The sequence below is a fragment of the Oenanthe melanoleuca genome, chromosome 17 (genome assembly GCF_029582105.1).
Source record: "Oenanthe melanoleuca isolate GR-GAL-2019-014 chromosome 17, OMel1.0, whole genome shotgun sequence".
NCBI classification, from domain to species: Eukaryota; Metazoa; Chordata; class Aves; order Passeriformes; family Muscicapidae; genus Oenanthe; species Oenanthe melanoleuca.
The window spans coordinates 3435396-3460299 of NC_079350.1; the positions used below are offsets into that span (position 1 = coordinate 3435396).

The 24904-nt window shown below is 45.1% G+C and overlaps 1 protein-coding gene across 3 annotated transcripts in view; it reads right to left on the reverse strand.

Moving 5' to 3' along the window:
• The window catches only part of COL5A1 (collagen type V alpha 1 chain), a 143594-nt gene that overhangs the window by 77200 nt on the left and 41490 nt on the right, over positions 1 to 24904 (reverse strand). For all 3 annotated transcript variants that reach the window (XM_056504922.1, XM_056504921.1, XM_056504923.1), the window contains exons 5-6: positions 2177 to 2308; positions 665 to 811 (exon numbers count right to left, since the gene is read on the reverse strand). In XM_056504922.1, the coding sequence (XP_056360897.1) occupies positions 665 to 811; positions 2177 to 2308 (279 nt within the window). The remainder of the gene's footprint in view (positions 1 to 664; positions 812 to 2176; positions 2309 to 24904) is intronic.

Consider the following 24904-nt stretch of genomic DNA (forward strand, 5'->3'; position numbering starts at 1 on the left):
CCTGATCTCCTGGCACACATTCTCTGCTCATGGGCCATCTTTAAACCAGCTGGGCAATCATCTTTATCTTCCCACAGCCCATCCTCCCTCCAGGAGATATCTCCTGTTCATGGCCACTGAGTCCCAGGGCATGACTGATAAAATTCCATCATCCCATGGGAGATGCTCCAGCCAGGGGAGGAGCCAAGCCTTTCCTACCCAGATAAAAACTGAGATTTGGGACACCAAGGAACCTTCTTCCCACTGGATTCCAGAGGAAAACCAGACCTTTGCACATCATCCCTGGAGCTTCAGAGGAAACTGCACCTTCTCCAGGAGCACTGCTCCAGCTGAACCACATCTGCCCCTGCAGGAGGATGCAGCCACCATTGAATGGGACTGTGCCAACACCCTGACTGACTGACGGGTGTCAGCTTGGATTCTGACTCTGGCAGGGCTGGGATTGTTCTGTGTAATACTGCATTGCTAGTTTAATTTTCCTAGTAAAGAACTGTTATTCCTAATTCCCATATCTTTGCCTGAGAGCCCCTTAATTTCAAAATCATAATATTTTGGAGGGAGGGGATTTACATTCTCCATTTCAAAGAGAAGCTCCTGCCTTTCTTAGCAGACACCTGTCCCTCAAACCAGGACAATCACCTTCACCCCCACCAGCACCTCATACCTGCTTGGTTTCAGGTCTCTCTCCAGCAGCCACCTCAGGAGGGCTGGGTTTGGGGGTGGGGGTTTCTGGTTTGACAGCTTCATCCACATCCTCGTAGTAGGGGTACTCGTAGTAGTAAGTGTCACCTTCTCCCTCCGCATCCGTGTACTGCAAGGAGAGGAGGAGAAGTGTTGGAGCCCTGGAAACAGCGAGTTTGGAACTTTCTGACCCCAGAAGGAACACTGCTTTTGACCTGAGGCCATGGAGAAGGCTTCCAAAATCGAGTGATAGAACTAAAATCACTGGTGTGTAGTTTAAATACAAGTGTGTGACATCACATGGTGAGGGGTTTGGGGTTTTGGAATACTCCTGCACTAACAGCATCCCTGTGACCTCCCACCCAGCCCCAGCCTGCAGGGAGGAGGGCTTGGAAAAGCAGATCCTCGCAGCCTTTTCCACAGGGAGTCAGTGATTGCTCAGCCAGAAACCCAAAGAGAGGCGCTGGCTCCAGCCGGGCACAGCCCTGCTCCTCCCTGCCAGGAGCAACACAGCCTCGGGACAAGCCAGCTCTTGTTGGACTGCTGGCTCCAAAGTTGAGGAGTTTTATTTTCCTGCTGCCACAGATTTCCACCAAAGTGCTGTTTTATTTGTTTTATTTATTGTTTCTCCAGAAGCGCTGGCGGTGCTTCCCTGGGGCTGCGCCTAACCGTGAGCATTGCAAAGCCCTGCTTAGGGGCTGGATTAATTTAATCCCAAAGATAAACTGGCAGGGCTGATGGCATTACTGGTTCATGGGGATTCCCTGACCCTGCAGGTCTGGGCTCAGCTAAAAGCAAATCAGCCCAAGAGAGTGGCTCAGGATGCCAGACAGCAACTGCAGCGAGCTGGGACCTCTTTAAAAAGGGCAAAATTTGGGTGGTGCTCATTAAAAATCAGCCACACCCAGATATTTCTAATGGGGCAGCAAACACACAAATACATCCCCAGCCTTTTTTATTGTGTTTCCTTGTTTTAAAGAAAAGGCCTGGGGTGAACCCTTCATATAAAAATTATTGGGCACAGCAGCTCTGAGGGATGACTCGGGAGCTCATTTCATTTCTGCCAAAATGAAATTAAAGCAAAGCCAGGGGAAAAACGGTTCTCCCTCCTTTAACACCTGTTGTTTCACAGAATATTGAGAAAGAACTGTTTAATACTTTTACAAGTCCAACAGTATAACTTGAAATTTAGGAGCAGGTGCTGGTCTGGACAAGGCTAGAGCTGCCAGGGAAGGTCAATAATCCACACTTGGCTCATGTTGTCTCTCCCGTGTTTCTGAGCTCCACAAGGATGTTCCTCTCAGTCTTTGGAAATGGGAGGAGCTCAGAAAGAAGGGAAACTCCCAAGAACCTGCAAATCCTCAAAACAAGCTCAGTCTTTGATGTTGGAGACGAGTCGAGGGAAGCTGAGCAGGAGGAAGGAGCCATGTGCATGCAAGGGTGACACAAACCCAAATTTTGGTGGTTATGCCCCAGAGCAGCCCGAGAGACTCACGTATTCATCCTGGTTGGGGTCCTGGGACTGGGGGGAGTCGGGGATGGCGGTGTCACAGTCGGGGCTGTAGTGCTCACAGTACTCCAGGGCTGCCCGCGGGTCCGCCACGATCAGGAGCTGCTGGATGTCCCCCTGCAGGGAGAGCAGCACACAGGTCAGGGGGGCTGCTGGTGCAGACACCATCCCTAGGCTGGGATCAAAGGACAAACACAAAGATATGAAAAGCAAAACACGCTCCAGGGCCACCTCCCTGACGTGGGAGCATCCCCTGAGGTGAGCCAAGGGAAAATCTCCATGTCCAGGGAGCAGCTCCACGAGGTGAGAACCCACAGTGCTTCATCCCCAGCCCCAAATCCACCTCCCCAAAAGACAAATCACCCAGTGCAACTGCACTGACAGCCCCAAGCGAGGCAGGTGCAGGAGAAAGAGCTTTGTACCCCTCAAATCAGCAATGAAACAACTCCTTTCACTTGGTCCTGTGCAGAGCTGCAGAGTCACCCTGTCCAGTCCCAAAAGCTGCTTTTTGCCCCCAAAACTTCTCCCACCCATCAGCTGGTCCCACATCCCCCCTTTTTTTTACATCTTGCCTCACCTCGATGTTCTACCCACAACAGACACAGCGAGAGTTTGGAAATGCATCTGATAAACCCAGAAAAGAGCCAAAGGGAGGCTTTTTTTTTGGGCTAAAAACCAGGTGCAGAGGAAGCTCATTAGGCACCAGGGCTGGTTAATGGAGCAGCTGCTCCCTGAAGCCCGAAGGTCAGAGCAGAAACTGCTCCTGAGTTTCCTAAAGAGCCACCACATCACTCGACCACGGTGCCAAAATCCAGTTCATTCAGCAGACAGTTACATAAGGCTTTACTACTTGGATGCTTAGAGATGATACTTTAATTAGAGGAGGGAAAAAAAATTCTTATAAATACCAGACAAACACGGCTAAAGCATCAGGGGGAAAAGCAGGAGCGTTGCAGCAAAGCTGGGAGGATGATTTGGGCAGTAATAGGAACCAGGAGCTCCAAAGGGAGCCTGGCCAGGCTGGCAAAGAGCCCTGTGGAAAAGGATATTTTTGAAATTATGGGCCAAATCTGCCTTGGTGTCGCTGGATCATGGATGTGTCCCACTGCCTTCCCCCCAAAAAAGGGAAAGCTGCTCACATTTTGGGCAGAGAGCCACTGGGGAAGGATTGACACATCAGCACTGGGGGGAAGGAGCAGCTCAGAGCTGCTGGGGCTCCCCCCTCCATCCCCAGGCTGTCACTTCCCTGCCTGCAGCAGCTCAGGAACATCTGGGCACCTCTCAGACCTACCCCAGCCACCCTTCATTGAGCTCATTAGTCATTGTTTCCAGTGAATAACCTTTACAAAATTAACAGAAATGTCTGCAAAGTGCGTTTCAATTTTCCATTTTTAAAACAAGAAACATCTTCCCTTTCCTTTCCCTTTTCTTTCTTTTTATTTTTTTTTTTTTAATATAAATCCAATCCTGCCATTACTATTCCAGCTTTTTCTTTTGCAATGTAACCACCAAAACTGGGCTTAGAGTAGTGGGAAAATTAAAAAAAAAATCCGAGTTTTTTGCCTCGTAGAACATTTCCCTTTTCCAAGCAGCTCTGGCTGCCACCTGCCCGTGGGACCTGGGGGAGCTGGACCATGGTGGGACCTGCAGGACACCCCAGGGGTGTTGTGGGGTACTCAGGCCATAAATCAAAACCATCCCTGTCTCCAAAGGCACTCCAGAGCTCCAAACCCGTGCCTTTGGAATTCTCTCCAGCAGGGAATACCCAGCTGGCCAAGGCTGATGTGAAAACCCTTCCAGCTGCTGTTTCTGCCCTCCCTGGCACCTCAGCCCAGCCATTTGTGCCCTTCTCTCCTCCAATCTCTCTGTTTTCCATGGGAAGTGCCTGGAATTGTTGGGATAAGCTGAAAGAAGCCAGCCCCAGAGCAGGGCTTGTCCCCAAGAGGCAGGGGAGGCTGAAAAAGCTTTTTCTCCCTGATAAGGTTGGATTTACACCTCGTGGAGAGCTGATAGGCTGCATCCCATGAGTGACCAGGGCTGGAACTGCCTTTCCTCAAGGAAGAGATAAAGCAAGGAAAGGAATCTTGGCTAAACACAGTGCCAAAGGTTAAGCAGAAGAGAATTTGCTAAAGCTGGGTTTGTTTTTAGTCTCAGCTATGCATGGGGAGAAAACCTTGATCCCAGCCTGCTTCCCTGCAGGAGCTTGGGCATCCTCAGCCTTGGAGAATATGGGGAATAAAAAAACCTGCAAATCCCTGGAGCCAGAGCAGAGAAAATGAACCTCAAGCACCAAAGGGCAGCGTGGGCCCCACGGTTTCTGCTGAGTGAGAGGGGCAGGCTGGGCAGGGGAAGCTTCCTGCTCACTCTGGGTCAAGAACTTGGGAAAATCAGTGCCTAACTGAATAAATTTGGGAGGAAAAAGCATCAGACAGCATCAGGGAGCTGACCACGCTCCAGCAGCACTGGGTCCCCTTTCCTTTTCAAACCCAATCAACCACCCTGCCCAAAGTCCATCCTTGTCTCCTTCCAGCGTGCAAAAACCCAGTTTGCAAAATAAAAACTAAAAATTTGAATCTGGGACGAGTGAGAGCCCCCAAGCTCAGAGCCAGGGGCTGAGCAGCTCAGCAGAGAGGGAAGGAGAAGAGCTCAGCCCATTCATCTTTGTTTCACTGGGGGATACCCCGTGCTAGCACTTGTAAAGAGCAGACAGGAGTAAAAACCTTGTTAGCAAGATTCCCACTCAATTGACCTCATCCCTCAGCACCAGACAATAAAATGGGCTAATTTAGGCTGCAATAAAAAGCCCCACTATCTGCACCTCACAAAAGCTGCACAAAGCTCTGCTGTCAAGAGCCCCATTCCTGGGATTTAAAAAACGACTTTAAATAGAGCAAACCACGCTGGGAGGTTCGGGAGCCCTTTGTGTCCTCTCCACTGTGCTGCTGCTAATAAACCCTGCCCAGGCACAGAGGAGCCAGCCCTGCTCCTCTCCCTCCCTCAAGTGTCCCTGTTTTGGTCACAAACCACCCCAAAATCCCTTTCCCACCTGGATTTTTGCAGCACTAAGGAGATCCCGTTAATCTAAAACAAGGTTTTTCCAAGAGAGGCAGCTTAAAAATGCACCAGTGGGGTGGTTTCAAGAGCTGAGCAGCCAAATCAAAGATTTAGTTTCAAGTATTGAGTTATTTCAGTCAGGGAGCAAGACAGAAACACTCTGATGTTGTTTTGTAGAAGTCACCAGCAGCATCCTGCAGCCCCCAGTGGGTAAAACTCTTTTTTGGCCTGGCAATGAGTTGGGCACGAGCTTCAAGCAAATTCTCCAGTGACTGGAGCCCTTGGTAGCACCCAGAGGCTGAGCTCACTCGTGCTTTGCCTGTTTAACCAAAAAAAATTGAAGGAGGGAATAAAAAAGTCAATTTATTTTTGCCTGCAGATGACCACGATTTCATGCAGTAAGGGAGGCAGTGTTTAAAAAAGGGGATAAATCACATTTTGGCCTTTATTCCTAAAACTCCTGGTGAAGAGGAGGAGGCAGGACAGCACATTTCTGAGCAGGGCTGTGAGCTGAGAGGGTTTCATTTGCTCCAGCAGACAGATGGAAGTGAGAACTGTCAGGACCAGTCAGGCTCTGCCTGACATTTATGGTAAAGCCATTTATGCCTGATGACTCATTTGCTTTATGGATTAAGTTCCATCAAAGCCAGTTTAGCTCAACTCCCCAGCCAGCTCCCAGACAGGGCTGGAAAAGCTCTTTCTGGAGCATTTTTTAGCACTTATTCTATACTCGTGTAAAAAATGTCACATCACTTCCAATGACATCAGCTCCAGGAACTCGGAGGAATCGTTGTGGTTCAACGAAAAAAAATAAAAAAAACCAGCTGGAGAGGAGGATCAGAGTGACTTCATCTGGCACTGGCAGCAGCTCCCTAAATCCTGGGATTTTTCAGGGCTCTCACTGATCATTAGTTGGACTCTGGTTAGGGCATCACCCCAAAAGTCTGAGATTCAGCATCCCTAAGAGTAAATCCTGCTGGATGTGCTTTTGGAAACTCCTGCATTGAAACTGGACAGACACAGACCCAGGGTGAGCAATGGGAACACAAAATCTTCACAGTTACTGGGAATCACTGGGAGTTATCCTGACAAACCTGGCTCCACAACCCCAAACCCAGCCAGAGGCTGAGGAGGGGCAGGGGTTCAGGGCAGCTCTGGGACGAAGTGGAAGCTCAACCTCCAAAAAACCCCAAATCCCTGTCCTGGAGCCAGCCTGGCAGCCCCCAGATGTTCCACTTGATAAATCCTGTCACCAGCACTTCCATGGATTCTCAGTGCTGTGGACACAGGAATCACCACAGCCCCAGTCCTGCTGCATGGAAACCCCAAAAATCAGAGGTGCTGGAGGTGCCCAGAGCATCCTTTAAACTGCAAAACTGCAGCAACGGGGTCAAACAAAGGCTCAGCACCCCCCAGGCCCACAGCAGCACAAAATGGGAAGGCAGTGGTTGAAAGTTTGGCTAAACAGTAATAAATAATAATAAATCAAAGCTTGGCTCGCACACAGACAAGTCCCTGGTGGTTTGGTTAAACCCAGCTGGTGCTGGTTGTCCCCATCCTGCTCAGGGGCTGCAGGGTCGGATGGGGCTGCTCTGGGATTACCCAAAACCAGCTCCTGCTGCTTTGGGCACTCAGAGAGGAGCCTCTGCCCAGCCCTCTTTGGGAAAAAACCAGTTTAATTAAGCAGAGCAAGGAGAGAAGAGCCACCAGAACGAAATGTGGCTCCAAACCGTCTCGAGGGCTGGGGGAAGTTTCTCTTTTTCCACTGCAGCTCTGTGTGGGATTCCAGGGATCCCTCAGCCCTGCAGCCCCAGCCCAGGCAGGAATTGAGGCTCAGATCGCCGAGGCTGAGCTGGCAGAGCACAAACACAGAATTGTCACAGCCCAGAGCAGCGCAGGGCAATCAGCCCTGGCTCGGGGCTAATTAACATCTCTGCTAATTCCTCAGCCTCTCTATTTTACAGTCCCAGTTTCCCATCATGTGAGGATCCGTGGACTCGCTGTTCCTCCTGGCTGCTGGGTCTGAAGCAGATTCGATTTTGGATTTTTTGCTGGATTTTACATGACATTGTACAGGGAAGTGTGGTCCCCTCCCTGTCCCCAGCACCCAGCCCTGCCCCAACACAAGAGCAAATCCTATTTCCTCCACCCAAAACTTCTGGATCCTTGCACCAGCAGCCTGGTGGCCGTTGTTTAAAATTAAATCAAGACTCGTGCCTTCAAATTAGGAGTTTTTTTGGAGCGAGGAGCTGCTTGCAGAGCCCACAGAACACTTTAGGTCTGTCTGTGTGGATAGTTCAGCAAGGACTCCTCGGTGGAAGGGAAGGACAAGCCATTCCCTCGGAGGGGAACAAAAGCCAGATGGCTTTGCTAATTCTGGAGAGCTCTCCTGGAGAAGCTGTGGCTCTGCCAACACCCAAATAGCATCAAGGACTCCATGGCAGGACGGGGGCACCACTCAAGGCTCATTTGTCCCCAGTCCCAGATAACCCCCAGAGCCAATAAACCCTGCCCTAAAGCAAACACTCCCCAGCAGCTCTGCAGACAGAGCTGATGCCAAAGTTCCTTTCTTTTTTTGGTGAACTCAGAGCTCATTCCCAAAGTTATCACCCCCAGGATTCACCACAGAGTGGATTATTTACATGGCAGTGGGGGAAAGATTTCCTTTCCTTCCCAAGTTTGTCAGAGCCATTAATCACCAAATCCTGCCAAGCCCTTTGCTCTCTGCAGTGCCCTGTAACAGCTCTGAATTCCCTTTTCAGTGTCACCTCCTGCCCCACAGCTTTTGGGACCAGAGATGCCCTGGAGAGAAAAGAAAAGATAAAAAAAAATAAAAATCAAAAGCCTAGCCAGGCTCAAATGGGCATTTAATGTTGGGGCATTTAATTATTTAATTATTTAATTATTTAATTATTTAATTATTTAATTATTTAATTATTTAATTATTTAATTATTTAATGATGGGGCATTTAATGATTTAATGATTTAACAAAGGGGCAAAAGCTCCAGCTGCCCCTCCCTCCCTACCCAGCACTGCTCAACCCCAGCCACTCCTCCTGAGCTCTCCATCCTTTCAGAGAGACATCAAATCACCCCTTGGAAGGTCCCCAAAACCCTGGGGCTGCTCCAGGCTCTTCATTCCACCTTCCTGAGGGGCTGCAGGGCTGGGATTACTCCCCCAGGAAATCCCTCTGCCAGTGCCCAGCCCTTGTGGAAAAATTCACCAAAAGAGCAGGAAAAGCCCAGCTCAGGCAAATTAGCATTTAATTGTCATTTCATTAAAATCCAGGAATTCAGGGACATGGGGCACCAAAAAAAAAACAAAACAAAAAAAAACCCCAGAAGCTGCAAAACTACAAAGTTTTTACTGCAAGGTCATCCTGGCAGTGCATTTTTCCAGGTTTTTTTTGGTTTTCCAAGGTGGGAAAGGCACTGTGGGAAGGGCAGAGCATCCCTCAGCACCCAGCCTGGCGTGGTGGGACAGAGGCACAGCTGGGATTTCCTGGGGAAAGTGGGAAGGTTGAAGGCAGAAAAGCACAAGGTTTGAGTTCTCTGTCCCTTCATCCCAGGCCAGGCAGGTCCAGCTGTCCCCTGACTCACGTCTGGGGCTCCAAACCACCAGACATGGGCTGTGTGCTCCCCTTCAGAGCACCAAAATGGGTTTTTAATGGTTTTTTTGAAGTGTTTGCTGCAGGGAATTCCAGCAGAGAGCAGGACCCACCCTGAAAAAATGATTCTGTGGCTTCTGGTTTTGCTCCTGCCTGACATCACCACTGGTGGCATCACACTGTGGGACCAAATCTTGGCAACATTTGGGTTTTTTTTTTTCACTTTCCCTGCTCAGCCAGGCCCTTCTTAAAGCTGGATGTGTCTGAATTTCTCCTCCCAGACCCCACAAGCTCCTCTGTGGGATGGGGAGGCACAGCCAGAGAAAAGCAGCCAAGCAGTGGGGACTGCAGGAAAGGGAACAGGCAGCCAAGGTGCCTTAAAAAAATAATAAAGCTGCTAAAAACACCCAGAGAAGGAGAGAGAGATATCCTTAAATCAACAACCTGCTCAGCCACTCTGCTTGGCTATTTTTATATATTTCTGTCTGTTGAACAAACCACAATTTATCTCCCGGGGTTTTTTGGGTGCAAAACAATCAGTTCTGGCCACAAGAAGCAGGATGGGGCTGAATGGATTCTGCAGTCCCAGTCTGGAAGGGTGGGTGGGTGGGACAGGGGCTGCTGGGACAAAAGGCTGCTTTATTCTCCCTCTTTCTCTCCATCCTGGCCAAGCACAGGCAAAAAAATCATATGAGAGGCAAAAATAATACCAGGGGTTTCTGCAGCAAAAAGGGAGAAAAAATGATGGCACAGTTCAGGTTTTTAAAGGGCAAAGAATAGAAGGAAAGGAGAGAAGCAGCAGCTGACAGTCCCACTTCTCTCCACCCAAATAAAGAGAGAAGATCACAATGGGAAAATGGAACTGGAGAGCAAAGTCACTCTTTACAATTGCAAACAGAGTGGGTTTGAAGTTTTCTTGTTAAATTGTGCTCTGAGCCCCTGCAGATCAGCAGCACAGATTGGATGGAGCTGTGGCTCACATCCATCCTGCTGAGGTGAATATTTCTGGGTGAGCCCTCAGAAATGTCCCAAATTCTCCTGATAACCCTGGACCAGCCTGAGGCAGATCTGGGGGCTCTAAACCCGGCAAAACCTCCCAGGTTTGGGGAATTCTGGAAGATTTCTGTCCCTCCTGCAGTCACTGCCCTGGGGTGGAAACCTTGCACTGGCTCTAATTTGGATCTAATTCAGCCATGCCACAAACCTGAAGGAATAAATGTGATGGAATTTAATGAATAAATAAATAAATAAATAAATAAATAAATATTTAATTTAGTAATAAAATATATAAATAATAAATATATATAGAAATAATATATATTTATATATAAATATATATAAATATATTTATATATAAATAATAATTATATTTGATTTAACATTTAATAAATATAAATAATATATATGATATATATAATATATATCATATATTATATATGTATAAAATATCTAATATATGTATAATAATTATATGAATATATATGTAATATATAATAGATTATATAAAAATATAATATATATAATATATAATTCATACAATATATAATATGTATAATATATGTAAAATATAAAATAGATAATATATAATATATTTAATGTATACAATATATATTATATATATGATATATATGATATATAATGTATATAATATATAATATATAATATATAATATATAATATATTTTATATAAAATATAAAATTATAAAAAATATAATATATATTATATATAATATATTATATAAAATATATATATTATATATAGGAATAAAACTTAAGGAATAAATCCTCTGCTGGCTTTTTTTGGAGCTGCTGGGCAAGGTGTACCTTCAATTTCAGGAGGAGAAAAAGGAAAAAAAAAAGATAAAAACCCAAAAACCCAAAACCTGCCTGCAGAAAACTCTCCCAGAGCGCCTCAGGTTTTTTTGGCTGCTCCCATGAACTCACCAAAAAATCTGACCTGGTTCAGATCCAGTTTTGGCTGGAAAGGAGGAAATTGGGAATTCCAGCAGGAATTGGGAATTCCATCAGGGAATTGGGAATTCCATCAGGGAACTGGGAATTCCAGCAGGAATTGGGAATTCCAGCAGGAAATTGGGAATTCCAGCAGGAATTGGGAATTCAAGCAGGGATTGGGAATTCCAGCAGGGAACTGGGAATTCCAGCAGGAAATTGGGAATTCCATCAGGGAATTGGGAATTCCAGCAGGAAATTGGGAATTCCAGCAGGGAATGGAAATTCCAGCAGGGAATGGGAATTCCAGCAGGGAACTGGGAATTCCAGCAGGGAATGGGAATTCCAGCAGGGATTGGGAATTCCAGCAGGGAACTGGGAATTCCAGCAGGAAATGGGAATTCCAGCAGGGAACTGGGAATTCCAGCAGGGAATTGAGAATTCCATCAGGAATTGGGAATTCCATCAGGGAACTGGGAATTCCAGCTGGGAATTGAGAATTCCAGCAGGGAACTGGGAATTCCAGCAGGAAATTGGGAATTCCATCAGGGAACTGGGAATTCCAGCAGGGAACTGGGAATTCCAGCAGGAAATTGGGAATTCCAGCAGGGATTGGGAATTCCAGCAGGGAACTGGGAATTCCAGCAGGGAACTGGGAATTCCATCAGGGAATTGGGAATTCCATCAGGAAATTGGGAATTCCAGCAGGGATTGGGAATTCCAGCAGGAAATTGGGAATTCCAGTAGGGAATTGAGAATTCCATCAGGAATTGGGAATTCCAGCAGGGAACTGGGAATTCCAGCAGGGATTGGGAATTCCAGCAGGGATTTGGAATTCCAGCAGGGAACTGAGAATTCCAGCAGGGAACTGGGAATTCCAGCAGGGATTGGGAATTCCAGCAGGAAATTGGGAATTCCAGCAGGGATTTGGAATTCCAGCAGGGAACTGAGAATTCCAGCAGGAAATTGGGAATTCCAGCAGGGATTTGGAATTCCAGCAGGGAACTGAGAATTCCAGCAGGGAACTGGGAATTCCAGCAGGGATTGGGAATTCCAGCAGGGAACTGAGAATTCCAGCAGGGAACTGGGAATTCCAGCTGGGAATTGAGAATTCCAGCAGGGAACTGGGAATTCCAGCAGGAAATTGGGAATTCCAGCAGGGAATTGAGAATTCCATCAGGAATTGGGAATTCCATCAGGGAACTGGGAATTCCAGCTGGGAATTGAGAATTCCAGCAGGGAACTGGGAATTCCAGCAGGAAATTGGGAATTCCATCAGGGAACTGGGAATTCCAGCAGGAATTGGGAATTCCAGCAGGAAATTGGGAATTCCATCAGGGAACTGGGAATTCCGGCAGGGAACTGGGAATTCCAGCAGGGAACTGAGAATTCCAGCAGGGAACTGGGAATTCCAGCAGGGATTGGGAATTCCATCAGGGAACTGGGAATTCCAGCAGGGATTGGGAATTCCAGCAGGAAATTGGGAATTCCAGCAGGGAATTGGGAATTCCAGCAGGGAACTGGGAATTCCAGCAGGGATTGGGAATTCCAGCAGGGAACTGGGAATTCCAGCAGGGAATGGGAATTCCAGAAGGGAACTGGGAATTCCAGCAGGGAACTGGGAATTCCAGCAGGGAACTGGGAATTCCAGCTGGGAATTGAGAATTCCAGCAAGGATTGGGAATTCCAGCAGGAAATTGGGAATTCCATCAGGAATTGGGAATTCCAGCAGGGAACTGGGAATTCCTTTCCAGAGGAAAGATTTGGAGTGAAGCATTTCCTAAGGGAAACACCTCCACCAAAAGCACAACTCTCTGTATTTACAACTCTCCATCCCAAAATATTCCCCAGGAATCTCATGGAGTGATGGAATCTGAAGGTTTGGAGCCAGCCACGAGGAATCTCTCTCCTCTCATGGATTCATTTGGATAACTCTGCATTTTTTTGGCTGATTTCCCCCCTAAAATCCAGCCCTGGGTGATCCCTTGGTGCAGCTGCAGGTGTTTCTGTCTGTCCCAATCTGATTTCAATCACTCCTGACAGGGAGAAGAGGCTCAGGATAATTAAACTTTTTTAAATGTCATGGAAACAGAAAGATCAGGAAGAGAAATCCTCCCAGAGCACTGTCTGTGGTGAGCTCTCCTCTGGTCACACCCAAACATCTCCTTCATGTCCCTACCAGAGGCTGAGACACAAATTAGAAGGAATCTGGGTCTGGCTGATCCCAGAGCATCTCTGAGCTTCCCAATTCCCACAGCAGCTGGAGAAAGATCAGCTGAGGCACCACAAAATGAGCAGCTTTCCTTGCCTTTCTGCCTATCCATGGAAAAAAACCCAAAAAACAACATTCTCCTCAATTTTCCAGCCCCAAGTCAGATGGAGGAGAAAAGGAGCGTGCCCAGGTTTGAGCTAAGGCAGATTCCAGAGGGATTTAATTTAATTTAATTTAATTTAATTTAATTTAACCCCAAGGTTTGTGGGTACCTGTCAGCAGCTCCAGGCACTTCCACTTCAGCTGAGCCATCTGCAAACACCCTTGGGACCATCCCTGCCCCTCCAAACACTCCTTGCAGTTATTTTTTCCCCTCCATGACCACAGGGCAGCCTGGCCCTCTGTGATTTCTGCCTCCACACTCCTCATTTGGTGGCTCCAGATCAGCATTTCTGCCCTTCTGCACCCAAATTACAGCCCTGAGAACAGAGGCCCCTCAATCACCCTGTGCTGTGCTGGCACTGCTGGACATCCAGACCTCCCCAGCAGCTGCTTCTTCCTTCTCCCCCTCCAGAGGATAAATTCCTACTGGAAATCCAAAAGATAACTTTGAAAGGAACCCTTGAAAAGCTGCTCAAATGTGAGTTTTCAGGGATTTTTTTAATCCTTTTGTTTATAATATTAATCCCTCAAAACCCCCAAATCTATCCTCAGATATCTCTCCAGAATTCAAACTTTTTTTTTTTTTTTTACCCTTTCTTTAAGTTATTTTCTATTCCACAGCTTTCACAAAGCCACCAGTGTGAAAAACTCCCTCAGCAGCAGTTTTTCCAGCAGTTCCTTCCCATTATTTTCCAACAGGAGCTGATTTGGCTCAGGTACATTCACATGGGGTGGTTTTGTTCCCTAATTGAAGCATCAAGTCAGATTATGCTTCTGAAGCAGCAAATGAGACTATTCACCAAAAAAAAATCTCTTTATCCTTGCTCAAAACCTTTGCCTGCCTGGATATGCTTATGCAGGATAACTCAGGGAGCACCTAAAAATGGGATTTTTGCAATTTTAGCCTCATCTTGACGGTCAGGAAAAGAAATTTCCATGCAGGGACAAAGCAATGGGACAGGGTGACATTGTCCCCAAGAGCCACCCCATTGTCCCAAGGCTCAGTCCCATGGACAGCATCCCAAAATCCTCATTTAGACCCTCTGGAAAGCTGCTTTAAATCATGGCCTGCCCATTGTGGGAGGCATTTACATAAAGGGGGAGAGGGTCAGCCTGACCTTGGTGGAAGGTCCAGCGTGGAAATTTCATAAAAAAAAAAAGAGAAAAGAAGAAAAATCCCACAAAAGCCCATCCCAGGCCTGTGGGAACTGAATGGGGCAAATGAATGGGTGGCATTGTGTGCCCTGCTGTGCCAGCCCTGGAGCTGGCACTGACAAATGCTGGGCTGGGGCAGGATGGGGCCAGCAGCAGCTCTGAAAGAATCCCCTGGTTTGTGTGGGGTACACTCAGTGCTCCAAAAGGGATTTTCTCCATTTTCCTCATTAGGGATCCCTGGGAAAAACCCAAGGCCCTGTTTCCCCCTGTCCTCCTGCTGTCCCTTGTCCCCAAGCTCAGCCCAAATCCAGGCTGGGCTGTGCCACCCCCTGCTGTCCCTTGTCCCCAAGCTCAGCCCAAATCCGGGCTGGGCTGTGCCACCTCCTCCAGGTCCTGCTGTCCCTTGTCCCCAAGCTCAGCCCAAATCCAGGCTGGGCTGTGCCACCCTCTGCAGGTCCTGCTGTCCCCATGTCCCCAAGCTCAGCCCAAATCCAGGCTGGGCTGTGCCACCCTCTGCAGGTCCTGCTGTCCCTTGTCCCCAAGCTCAGCCCAAATCCAGACTGGGCTGTGCCACCCCCTGCAGTCCTGCTGTCCCCTTGTCCCCAAGCTCAGCCCAAATCCAGGCTGGGCTGTGCCACCCTGCAGTCCTGCTGTCCCTTGTCCCCAGGCTCAGCCCAGACCATGCTCTGCAATCCAGGTTTTCCACAGCAAACTGAGTTTTCCCTGCAGCCTCCAAAAACTCCTCCCAGTCCTGGATTTGAGGCTGCCCAGCCTTCACTTTGCTGCTCCAAATTCCCCAATTCTTTCACCATTCCATTCTCTCCATCCCCTGATGTCACCACCTCACCCAGACCCTGCTCACCCCACTCCAATTTCCCTCTCCCACCAAAAAAAAAATCAAATAATCAGCCAATAACCCAGAGCTCCAGGGCTGCCTTTTTCCTGAAGGAGTTCTTTTTTTTTACTGCATGACATATGTGTGAACCATCAGGGATGGTTTAAAACCAGATTCCCCCTCATTACAAGCACAGCACAAAGCTGCTCCTTTGTGTCTTCCCCCCTGGCTCTGGTTTCACCTTGATTTATTTCCCTTTCATCCCTGGAAAATGAGGAATTCTGCTGGATGGATTGTGAGGGGTCTCTCACAGTGGAAAATACAGAGCAAAGCAAAGACGTTGGATTGAGTTTCTCATTTGAGACTCACTCAGCCAAAGTGGAGGCACTGGCTGAGGTTTGAGGGTAAAAAAAGGGTCTCAGAGTCTGCCTGGGAGGTGTTGATCCCAAAATCCAGAGGGTTTCATTCCCACCTCTGGGTGCAAAGGGGAAGGTGGGGAACAGGAGAGGCTGGAGGAGCAGCTCCTTGGGCAGAAAGGAAAAGAGAGGATTTTAATCAGCACTTGGAACCTTTTCTGTCCCAGGAGCTGAGCACAGGATCCAGGTTTTATGGATTAAAGGCACTGGGGGGGAAAACAGACCTGGCTGCCAGAATTATCTGGGGCTAGAAGTGGGATTGCACCCCTCTGCTGACACACTCAGAAAATGGAACTGAACACCAAATTTGGGCTGGAAAAAAAAGATTTTCCTGCATCTGGCTGGCAAGAATCACCCAAGCATGGAACATGGAGCTGCTGGGACCACCCCAGGAGGAGGCTTTGTGCAGGTTCCTGCTGCTAATTCCCACCACTGCTGGAAATTTGGCTGCTCAGGCAAGAGCAGGGAAAGGAAAGCTGAGCTGGTGTGCAAACCTCTCATCCACACACCTTCCTGCCTCTTTTTCCAGGAAACTAAAATGGGCCCTCTGCTAATGTTCACACCCCAAAGCATTTCTTCAATTGGGGTTTTGTTAGTTGACCATGAAAAATGATTTGTGTTTCATTTCTTTCCATGCAGCACCTGCCACCTCAAATTCAGCATTAAAAAAAATAAAATAAAAAATAAAATAAAATCTTGCTTTGGACTTGGATGATCTTTAGAGAGAGCTGATCTTTCCAGCTCAGGGTATTCCATGGTTTTTAAAGTATAAAACCTGCATAGTTCCATGAAATAGTGCCCCAAATTTTCATCCCAGGGAAGGGAGATGAGTTTGTGCACCCTGGGGCCTGAAAATCAGGTGTGAAATTCATCTCAGAAATGAGGTTCTCCAAAACAAACCCAAAGGAAGGAACAGGGCTGGATGCAGAGGAGGCTGAGCATCCTCAGAGCTCAGATTCCACCATTCTGAGCATCCCCAGAGCTGAGATTTCACCTTTCTGAGCATCCCTGGATCTTAGATTCCATTGTTCTGAGCATTCCCAGCTTGGATTCCACCATTCTGGGAATCCCCAAAGCTCAGATTCCACCATTCTGAGCATCCCCAGAGTTTGGATTTCACCTTTCTGAGCATCCCCAGCCTGAATTTCATCTTTCTGAGCATCCCCAGAATTTGAATTTCACTGTTCTGAGCATCCCCAGAACTGAGATTTCGTCTGTCTGAGCATCCCTAGCCCAGATTTCACCTTGGATTTCACCATTCTGAGCATCCCCAGAATTTGAATTTCACTGTTCTGAGCATCCCCAAAGCTCAGATTCCATCATTCTGAGAATCCCCAGAGCTGAGATTTCACCTTTCTGAGCATCCCTGATCTTAGATTCCATTGTTCTGAGCATCCCCAAATCTCAGATTCCACCATTTTGAGCATCCCCAGAACTTGAATTTCACTGTTCTGAGCATCCTCAGAGCTTGGATTTCTCCTTTCTGAGCATCCCCAGCCCAGATTCCACCATTCTGAGCATTCCCAGCCTGGATTTCACCATTCTGAGCATCCCCAGAACTTGAATTTCACTGTTCTGAGTATCCTCAGAGCTTGGATTTCACCTTTCTGAGCACCCCCAGCCCAGATTTCACTGTTCTGAGCATCTCCAAACCTCAGATTTCACCATTCTGAGCACCCCCAGCCCAGATTTCACTGTTCTGATCATCTCCAAACCTCAGATTTCACCATTCTGAGCACCCCCAGCCCAGATCTGACCCCTCTGAGCAGCAAGCTGGGAGAAGAGCAAACAAAACCCAGAGATAAATTTGCTCCTGTGAAGCACTCAAGCCTCAGGAGAGCCCTGCAGTGTTTGCACCATTCCAGAGCAGAGAACAGCACCCCAAAATCACTTCCAGCTCTGTTTTCCCCCCCACCTTTCCCTGCAGTGGCCACAGCTCTGTTTGCTCCAGCTGAGCCCAGCCAGGGGTGCAGAACAACGAGCTCACAGTCAGGGATTTTTATTTTCCATGTTCTTGCAGGGGATAGAAAACTCCCAGACACCCCAATCCTCATCCAAACTCCTGCAGAAACCATTAGGAATCCCCTCTTCCAGCTCCCACCCTGGGGAATGTGTTCTTTGGGAACATTTCCACGTCAGCTCTGTCAGAGTGAGGGCTACACCTGCACGCTGGGGATGTCTGGAGTGGGCTTGGATTTTCCTCTGGGTCCTGGCAGGCAGCCCAGACTGCCTCCAATAGGAAAAACAAAAAAAAAAGAAGAAAAAAAGAAAGAAAAAAAAAAAAAAAAAAAAGGAATGGAAAGATCTCACCATGTGTGAGGAACATGTGTTTCATTTGTTCTGGCCTGAGTGATGAGGGAAGGGGTGAGCAGGGAGTCAGCCCAGGGAAGGGATTTTACTCTGTCCTAGGGCAGGGAAACCTCCCTCAGAGAAGTGGAAAAAAGCAGGAAAATAGCAAAAAAAAGTGGGAATTGCAGAGGAGCAGCAGCTTGAGCACCACCAAGGACACAAACCCTCATCATCCTCTTCCTCCAGCTCCTGGTTTGGCTCAGATGAGCCTTTACTTCCTAAGAATTCACTGCAGCAATCCAAACCCACCCAATAAATAGAAAAGGGTTTTTTTTCTTATTTACAGGCTTCTGCTGCAAAAAAAACAACAAAAATAAATTAACTTTTATGTAAATAGGACTAATTGGTGAATAACCTCCCACGTGGAACAAGTGAGCAGGGAAGGGGAACACGGTCCCTGCTCCCAAAAATCCCTTTTCCATCCTGCTCAGGGATGCTGCCAAAAACACTCAGCTGGAAACTTCTCCCCCAAATAATTTGGCTTTTGGCTGCTCAGGAGGAAAATCATCTTTCCCAAATTGCTGTTCCTTCCCAAAGCCTTTGTGGTGCTTCCCCTGGCCCTGCAGTGATGTCACTGCAGAGAGGAGCAGCTCTCCAGAATTACCTCAGCCTGCTGCTCCTCACACTTTCCATGGAAAAAATTCACCCCCTCTCCCTCCTCCCATCCAAAAAATGGGGGGAGCAAACCCCAGATGGAGCCAGGGCTGGAGGAGCAGTGACCCCTCAGCTCTGAGCATCCCCAAAACCAGAATTCTCTTCCCAAATCCCACAGAGTCCCTGGGGGATGGAGATCACCCCACAGGATGGGTTTGGCTGCCCAGAGGTTGTACTTGGATTTTTCTGCAGGAGGGACATTGGGACAGGGAAATAGGACACAAGTTTTCTGTTCCCCACCAGGGCAGCAGGGATGGAGAGCCCTGAAGCATCCCTGAAAATTGGGTAAATCCAAATTCCCCTTCAGCATCCCTGAAAATTGGGTAAAGCTTTATTTCCCCACAGCATCCCTGAAAATTGGGTAAATCCAAATTTCACCTCAGCATCCCTGCCCATGATAAATCCAAATTTCCCCTCAGCATCCCTGAAAATTGGGCAAATCCATATTTCTCCTCAGTATTCCTAAAAATTGGGTAAATCCAAATTTCCCCTCAGCATCCCTGAAAACTGGGCAAATCCCAATTTCCCCTCAGCATTCCTAAAAATTTGGCAAATCCCAATTTCCCCTCAGCAACCCTGCCCATGATAAATCCAAATTTCCCTTCAGCATCCCTAAAAAATGGTCAAATCCTAATTTCCCCTCAGTATTCCTAAAAATTGGCAAATCCCAATTTCTCCTCATCATTCCTAAAAATTTGGCAAATCCAAATTTCCCCTCAGAATCCCTGAAAATTGGGCAAATCCAAATTTCTCCTCAGCATCCTTGCTCATGGTAAATCCCAATTTCCCCTGAGTATCCCTAAAAATTTGGCAAATCCAAATTCCCCTTCAGCATCCCTGAAAATTGGCAAATCCCAATCTGAAAATTGGAAAATCCCAATTTCCCCTCAGCATTCCTAAAAATTTGGCAAATCCCAATTTCCCCTCAGCATCCCTGCCCATGATAAATCCAAATTTCCCCTCAGCATCCCTGAAAATTGGCACATCCCAATCTGAAAATTGGGCAAATCCCAATTTCTCCTCAGAATCCCTGAAAAATTGTGCAAATCCCAATTTCTGCTCATCATCCCTTCCCATCCCATTTGGAAAATGTTCCTCCAGACCAAAGTCCTTGTGGGAACAACCAGCAGGTTACAAGTGGCTTATTTGAGGAATAAATTCCAAAAAAAGTTGATTTTCCCCTGGGGCAGCAGGTGGTTCCTCAGTCAGGGATGAATCCCAGAATAAATCCTGGATTTTCAGGTCTGTGTCCCATTTGCCAACAATGCCATCCTGGCCCAAAAAAAATTCCCAAATCACGGAATTCCAGCCTGGTTTGGGTTGGGAGGAGCATCAAAAATTCATTTTTTCCACTCTCCAGGGGTGGTGGCAGCACCTCCTAAATAAATCTGGATTAAGTGAGACCCTGCAGCTTCCTGAGGCTGCTGTGAGGAGATAAATGATGGACTGCAGGAGTGTTTGGAGCATCAATAAAAGCATTTTATGATCTGTTTGAACAATAAAGTGCTTTGGAAGCTCCCAGAGCCTGCAGCAAACTGCACTAATCACCCTCACATGCCAGCAGGATGAAATGGAATTTACCACTGACCAAAAAAAAACCAAAAAAAACAAAAAAAAAAAAACAAAAAAAAAACCAAACCAAACCAAACCAAAACAAAACAAAAAAAAAAAAAAAAAAAAAAAAAAAAAAAAAAAAAAAAAAAAATTGAACAAATTCATGGAAAAACCAAGCCAAAAAAAACAACAAAAAATGAAAATATAAATAAAAAAAGTGTGTTTGGTAATGATGGCTGAGGAGGCTCCAGCATTTCTGAGCCAGGTTCAGCTGGAGCTGCAATTACCCAGCCAGTGGGGATGGAAAACAAGATTCCAGCTGAGGTTTGCAGCCAGCAACCCCTGGGTGCAAATGTCACTTTTCTAAACTGCTTTTCAATTCTTGTCCTGCCCCAGGTGCTGCTCTCCCTCCCTGATAAAACCAGGTGACGTCCCTGGGTGATGCTGTGCCTCAGGTGCTGCCAAATTTCACTTTTTTGATCAGATCTCTTCAGGCTCTGGCACCAAAAAAACCTCCCTGTTAATTGCAAACCCATCCAGAATAATCCTCGATAATTTTCTAGGCAGCTCTGCTCTCCTGGAAGAGCCCAGAGCTGTGATTTAATCCCTATGTCTCATGTGCACTGTTTTAAATAGAATCTTTTGTAAAAAAAATAAAAATTAAAAATATATTAAAAAAAAAAAAAAAAGGCAAAGCAGAAGAAATGACGAGAAAACCAGCAAGAAACAGAGAATTATTAGGAGATTGGGGAAAGCTGCAGACATCTTCAATAAAGATCCCTAAATGCTGGCTCAGGAGGTTTTATTTTCCATCCTCTCACACTGTGGTGTGTAAAACATCCCTCCTGGAAGGGTCTGAGCAGAGGAGGTGAAATCAGATTTGGCAGGGCCAGCAGGGCAGGCAGCCAGCAAAAATGGGAGCAGGGATCTGATCTGTGCTGCACCCTGAGGGAAAACATTCATTTTTTAAAAGTATTTTATTTTATTTTATTTTATTTTATTTTATTTTATTTTATTTTATTTTATTATTTTATTTTATTTTATTTTATTTATTTTATTTTATTTTTATTTTATTTTTAAGTTTAACAACAATTTCATCAATCTGGGTTTTGCCTGCTCATTCCTGAGCCCCTGACCTTGCAAGACCTGCTGGGTCCAACTCTGAGCTGAAGATCCCAAAATTTCAGGATTTTTTAAGTGGGGAAAAGGCTCCAAGTCCAACATTGTCACAAACCTCCAGGGGACTCCAAACTCCCATTCCCAACACCTGAGCCTCCTTTCCATGAAGAAATTCCTCCAGAATTTGGGAATTTCTCACCTTCCTTTTAGCAGAAATCACCTCCTGCCACCAGAACAGCCAAGACAGAGGCACTGAGGCAAAATTGAGATTAAATATGAATTAAATGTGGATTTAAATACCTGATTTGTGCCTGGGAGCTGAGAAAATCTAATTTAAATTTGAATTTCTCCAAATTCACTGCACCTGGAGAGGACTGATAGAATTGATTGATTGATTGATTAATTGATAGATCAATCCTGGGAGGAGAGGCAGAATAAATCTGCTGGAGCAGACAAAGACACTCTGAAACTTCTCCATCCCCAAAACCAGCAATAAAAAACACCACAAAATGTAGAAAAATGCAATTTTTTTAGTTCCACCCCTCACTAAAGCCAGAAGGTTTTGCTCCTGCAGAACTCTGAATTTCCCAGGGATGCAAAGAGCAGAGGCAGGAGCAGGGGAGGGAAGGAGAGAAATGAAATCTGGGATTATCAAGCACTGGGAAAATCGGTTTTTTGGGTGTCAGGATGAAAGGAGAGGAGGTGTCAGCACCTCTGGCGCCCTGCCCAGCCTCTCTGGCTCATCCCAAATCGCTTTTCCTCCTTTTCTGACGGTTTGATTTCACTCGTGGTCCTCAAAAAAACAAAAAAAATCACAAAGGGAGAGGAGAAAAAGCAGCTCCAGTGCTGTGCCCCATCCCAGGGCAGGGTTTTTGTCAGCCACAGGTGATGAGATCACAGAAATTCACATTTTTTTGGGTTTTACAGCAGCAATTACACCACAGAGACACAGTTATGGCATTCAGCTGCACAAAATTAACTCCTCTTGTTTTCTAAAGGAGCCAAAAGTGACCTTAAAAAGCAAAATATTCATGGTCTGAGCTTTTCCACACATGGGAAAAATCAGTTTAGACACTGCTGCAAACCAAGAGGGTCAAAATACCACTGAAATTGTGGGACAAGGCTGCAAAATTGTATTAAAAAATAAAATAAAAATAAATATAAAATATAAAATAAAAATAAATATAAAAATAGAAAATAAAATGAAATAAAATAAAATAAAATAAAATAAAATAAAATAAAATAAAATAAAAATATAAAATAAAATAAAAATAAATATAAAATATAAAATAAAAATAAATATAAAAATATAAAATAAAATTAAAAAAAAAATAAAATAAAATTAAAAAAAAATAAAATAAAAATAAATATAAAATATAAAATAAAAATAAAATTTAAAAAAATAAAATATAAAATAAAAAGTAAAAGAAAAATAAATATAAAATATAAAATAAAAATAAAATAAAATAGAAAATAAAAAATAAAATAAAAAGTAAATAATGACAAATACATAACAATAAAAATAAATAATAATTAATAAATAATAAGATATAAATAATAATAAATAATAAAATAATAAATAAATAAAACCATAATAAAATAAATATAAAATATAAAAAAAAAAGTAAAATAAAATAAAGTAAAATAAAATAAAATAAAGTAAAATAAAATAAAATAAAATAAAGTAAAATAAAATAAAAATATAAAATAAAATAAAAATAAATATAAAATATAAAATAAAAATAAAATAGAAAATAAAAAATAAAATAACAAGTAAATAATGACAAATACATAACAATAAAATAAATCATAATTAATAAATAATAAAATAAGATATAAATAATAATAAATAATAAAATAATAAAATAATAAATAAATAAAACCATAATAAAATAAATAAAATGATTGGAAGTGGTGACTCATTCCTCAGTGATTTTGCCAAAACCTGCTCAATTTTTACCCATGTCCACACCACAATTTTATGATGCCAACTCCAGCTCTGGAGCCAGGGGCTGTACAAGAGTTTTATCAGCATAAAAAAATCCCTGAGTGGAAAATCAGGAGACAAAATGGGAAATCCAGCAGGAAAATGAAACAGCAAAGTGGAAATATTTCCCTGGCACAGACTTTGGGCAAAAAATGGGCAAAAAATGGGCAGAAAATGGGCAAAAAATGGGCAGAAAATGGGCAAAAAATGGGCAAAAAATGGGCAAAAAATTGGCAAAAAATTGGCAGAAAATGGGCAGAAAATGGGAAAAAATGGGCAAAAAATGGGCAGAAAATGGGCAGAAAATGGGCAAAAAATGGGCAAAAAATTGGCAAAAAATTGGCAGAAAATGGGCAGAAAATAGGCAGAAAATGGGAAAAAAATGGGCAGAAAATGGGCAGAAAATGGGCATCACCAGGTTGGTTTGGGAAGCTTTCCTGGGTTTCAGGCTGAAGATATTTTGGTTTTTTGGGGTATTTTTTGTTTATTTTTTCTGCAAAAGGGCCATTCCCAAGCTTCCCCTTCTCTCTATTCCCACACTCCACCACCAGGTCCTGGTTTCTAATTTATATTTTTAGCAAATCACATTAAAAGGAGCAGTTCTCCCCAAAACTGAGACACATTCACAAGTCCTGACTCCCCCCCAGGCTGCAGCAGGGAAAGTTTATCCCCCACCACAGGCTGGATTTTTGTCCTTCTCTATCCCTGCAAGAAAAATAAAAAATCCTTTTGCAGTCTCATCCCCCAGGCACAGTTTGAATCCTCCCAGCCCTGCAAAACTCAAGCACAAAACTCAATTTGTACAACCTGGGCTCAGGGCTTGGCCCCTTTTCAAGCAGACCCTCAGAACCTCCCAGCTAATTGAATTTTAATGAGAGGAAGTCATTTTTCCACTGCAAGAATGTTTAGCTAGAGAAATATTTTGAAATTCCTCTAACTTTTCCTGCCAGGCTTTTTTTAAAGTTTTTTTTTTAATTTTTTTTTTTGCAGCAGAACATCAGTGAGAAGTTCCCATCCAGCCTCTTGAGCTGCTCCAATCACAACCCCAGCCTTTCAATAATTACAATTTCCAAATAAAAAAAAAGGGTTTAGGGTTGGTTTGATTTCAGTCCTGACAAGGAGGATGTGAATTTATAAATTCCCAATATTTTAATTTGTGGATTCGTGCTGAGACAGACCCTGTCTCCAGTCCCACTCCCACCTCTCTGGGTTGTTTTAATTCCCAAAAAATGGGACAAACACATCAGAGCTGTGGGTGCAGAAAATCCCCCTGGCTGGATTTTGCAGTTTCATCTCCTGCTTGTGCTCCAGAAATCCTCAGCTTTCCAGGAATCCAGGAATTTCCCCCTCTGCCCATTGTTCTGAGCCTGTTTCTGCTCAGCCTTGCAGAAAGGAGGAAGGAGGGGCCAAAGGAAATGAAGGAAATGAGGTTCTAGCCCACTGCCTCCAGAAAAACTTCTTCCTCCCCTGATAAAGCTGTGTGAGGAGGGTGACCAAAAAGAAAGAGAAATATCAGAACTGAGGGGGTTTGTATCCATCTTGTGTAATATCAGTGCATGCAAGGCAAAGAAAAAGAAGATTTTGTGATTATTCAGCTCTCCTAAATGCCAGCAGCTCGCAGCCAGAAGAGGCAAAACTCCTTTTACCCCAAAACTGAG